The sequence below is a fragment of the Triticum dicoccoides genome, chromosome 7B (assembly GCF_002162155.2).
Source record: "Triticum dicoccoides isolate Atlit2015 ecotype Zavitan chromosome 7B, WEW_v2.0, whole genome shotgun sequence".
Taxonomy (NCBI): domain Eukaryota; kingdom Viridiplantae; phylum Streptophyta; class Magnoliopsida; order Poales; family Poaceae; genus Triticum; species Triticum dicoccoides.
The window spans coordinates 132,466,949-132,470,514 of NC_041393.1; the positions used below are offsets into that span (position 1 = coordinate 132,466,949).

General features: G+C 49.9%; 1 protein-coding gene across 1 annotated transcript; it reads left to right on the forward strand.

The window, feature by feature from the left end:
* The first annotated feature begins 2,664 nt into the window (after positions 1–2,664).
* LOC119335345 (pathogenesis-related protein PRB1-2-like) lies at positions 2,665–3,490 on the forward strand. The gene has a single exon (XM_037607476.1). It carries the CDS (start codon positions 2,702–2,704, stop codon positions 3,224–3,226), a length of 525 nt encoding a protein of 174 aa, XP_037463373.1. The 5' UTR covers positions 2,665–2,701; the 3' UTR covers positions 3,227–3,490.
* Positions 3,491–3,566: the final 76 nt, after the last annotated feature.

Here is a 3,566-nt window from a genome sequence, read left to right on the forward strand (position 1 = left end):
AATTGAAAATCTTAAATTTGACAGTACTCATAGGCATTAACTGTACTCATAGGCATTTTCAATATCGCACATGATTAGCCCTCTGGAACTGTGTGCATATCTCACGGTTTCACGGCCATGGCGCGAAGGATCGCTCATCATACGCGATTTTCTTTGTTCAACCGTGTGCTAGTACGTCACACATGATTCGCGTTATGTAACCACGTGCCAGTATTTAGTGAACGAGTTGGCACAAATCAATTAGCTTGACTGAGTATTCATCCATAATTTTCCCAAGACCACAAGCATATATTTCAGAAGGCAATTGCATTCATCCATATCAAAAGGGAAAAATAAAGACTAGCCTTCTGCCATGACAATTGGCTAATTTGAATGCAAAAATTCGAAACTCGGCCCGTGAGGATCTCGATTTAAAAAAGAAGCAGAATAGAGTTGCCTTTTAAATTAGCGGAAAACCGAGCGAAAACCGTTACAACACGCCCACAAAAAGGGCACCCTGACCGACATGGCACCGACAAAACCCAAACACACCGCCAAGGAAAATACATTGTTAAGGTTGCTTGCAATGTCATCGTCATCGCCTCTCCTTGAGCAAGCGACTCTAACTTCGACGCCAACGACCCGTCATGACCCTTCCGGACGAGCGAGGCACGACAACCATGTCGGGCAAAGCCAAACAATCGCTCGGCGATGTCGAGGAACAGGCAGCGCCGACTATGATGACGAGCCTCACAAGAGAAAACAAGCACGCTTGGCACCTATAGAGTCTAGATGGCCAATCGCCTGGCCTCATTGCTGCCATGTAGCCCCATAAAGCCGCAACTCTGAGTTCACGTGCATCAACCAGCCGGCTATTGACGACGAAGGCATGCCACAACCCTGCATATCTCGTCATGATCATCATCGCCACACAACTCGCAACGCCAACCTCACACGCCGCTCATCAGATACCTGCCAACCGCGATGTCATGCACGTCCAGCCTGCAAGCAGCACCAATGGGACCATGATCTTCAAGACGGCGCCCCAAAGAGGGATCGCGATAATGAGGACGACGCCACCGCCCGATCCACATGGATCTAGACTTTCACCCGGAGATCTTGTCCAGGGGTTGAGTAAGCACTAGCTAAGCTCCCAAGCAGCACCACCATGAAGGATAGCGACATCCACGGGTGACGCCGCTGCCGACCAACATCCGTCAGGCCTTCGCCCAAAGCAGCACGATCACGAACCCCACATAGACGCCACCACTGGCCTGCACACCCCCGACGCAGCAAGTACACCAACACCACGCCAGGCCACCTTCATCCTCACTTCTTGCAAAGGCGAGCCAAAACTAACCAACCGGCCAGATCTGGTGCCCGCCATGCCACACTGACACGGAGCCGCCGCACATCATTGCCATCAGGCTCTGCGCTGCACCCTTGCAGGTGAACACTACACGGGCAGAGCCAGTCATCCCAAGGTCGCGAGCGAACCCTATATGGCCCGTAGCTGGCCAAATTTGGTGAGCCGCAGCCTCCCACACGGAATGCTCCCACCACTAGGAACAAAAGAGAATCTTGCCACCGCCGTCCGCCACATGCGGCGCTTTTTGGGATCCTGCCCGTGTCGCTAGAGAGACGACACGCGTGTAGGGGGAGGAGGGCACTACTTTTGTGGTCGATGAATAGTTCATCCGTTCATAACTTACAAACCTTTCACTAATTTACATCTAGAGGAGCATCACAAAATAACGATTAATACCATGCATGCATATCGTAACGGTCCTGGTCTCATGAGGAGGAGGCAAAAAGAGCTCAGCAAGCCGATGACGTCCACCAGGTGTGTGGCGACAACCGCCGGGGCTCTCTCGGCCACGGCGGCGGCCACTTTCATCAGGGTTGCGTTGGTCTGTCGTGGAGCTCTTGCCAAGGCTGGCGCCAGGCCTGTCAATTTTCATGAGAACAGACGATTTTGTGGTAGTGTATGTTTCAAAATTTCACCATACGGAAGTGTTACGGTAGATAGCTTACATTATTTTAAGATCTAACAACACATTATAATGGGTGATATCTAGTAGTTTTACTATTTCTGAAAGAAATAATATAAAGTAAAACATACATTTTTCTAGTTAAAGGGTGCTTTTATTTTTTAGTTTTTATTGACTCATAATGTCGCATCATAAAAATACAAGTACCATCAATATACATTCGACAACTGTTTGACATACACACAACCAACACAAACACATAGAAAAAAAATGTGAGAACCACCAACCAGTAGCGGTAAGCCACGGTAGGCTATAGCGGCAGAGACGCAAGCATATTTTGCCACTTGCCCCAGCCGCCCAAGTGGATGTACGGTTTTCAACTTCGCCACCCAACGAGATTATGATCTAGTTCTAGATTAATGCAAACCCAACAGCCCAAACTAATCGACCAGTGTATCTCGGGAAATTGCATGGAATCACTTGTTGTCAGATGTGTGCGTAATAAAACGAAATTGTACCACATGTAGCTAGCAAGTCATGAACTGGCGATACATGCATCTAATTATTGTTTTTTCCCGCATGGCATCTTCTTGCTAGCATCCTTGAAATAGATACCCCATGCAGTTCAAAAAAAAAGATGGCCATGGACTCTTTGCACGTCCCCAGGCTACAAATACCGGTCAAATTCCAGCACTACTCTTCATCGATCTCGAGTCACCTACTAGCTAATCATGGCATCTTCCAAGACCAGTCTTGCAATGTTCGCCCTGGCCATAGTCATGGCCGTGGTGGCCGGCGTCTCGGCGCAGAACACCCCGCAGGACTTCGTCAACCTGCACAACCGCGCCCGTGCCGCGGACGGCGTCGGCCCGGTGACATGGGACAACAGCGTGGCCAGGTTCGCGCAGGACTACGCGAACAAGCGCGCCGCCGACTGCCGGCTGCAGCACTCCGGCGGGCCGTTCGGCGAGAACATCTTCTGGGGTTCCGGGCAGTCGTGGACAGCCGCGAACGCCGTGACGTCGTGGGTGGACGAGAAGCGGAACTACCACCTCAACACCAACACCTGCGACGCCGGCAAGGTGTGCGGGCACTACACGCAGGTGGTGTGGCGCAAGTCGACCCGCATCGGCTGCGCGCGTGTGGTCTGCGCCGGGAACCGGGGCGTCTTCATCACCTGCAACTACAACCCCCCGGGCAACTTCAACGGGGAGCGCCCGTTCGCGTTCCTCACCCTTGACGCCGAAGCCAAGTAGTACGTACGTGTGAATGTGATCATACATGCATACGTGCGTGTGTGTATTTTGAATATTTACTTCTATAAATATGTTATACGTACGGTACGTACGTAAATAAGCGCACATTCCGGCCTGCATGTATCCATGCGGCTCTGTGGAGCGTGTAAGTGTAATATTTTTTTTTTAGAATGCGTGTAAGTGTAATCATATACACCTCCATGCAAATGTCTTTCCTTTTGTTTTCTTGTTCAAATCTTGGAAAATAAATGACGATAACAATAATATTGTGAACCCCTGAAAAAACTTTCAAACGAAATTTGAATTTGTTTTCAAGGATATAAGAACCCGTAGTTATTGG

Bases quoted from the DNA above. Each gene is read 5' to 3' on its own strand.
- LOC119335345 (XM_037607476.1), top strand. From the start codon at position 2,702: ATGGCATCTTCCAAGACCAGTCTTGCAATGTTCGCCCTGGCCATAGTC.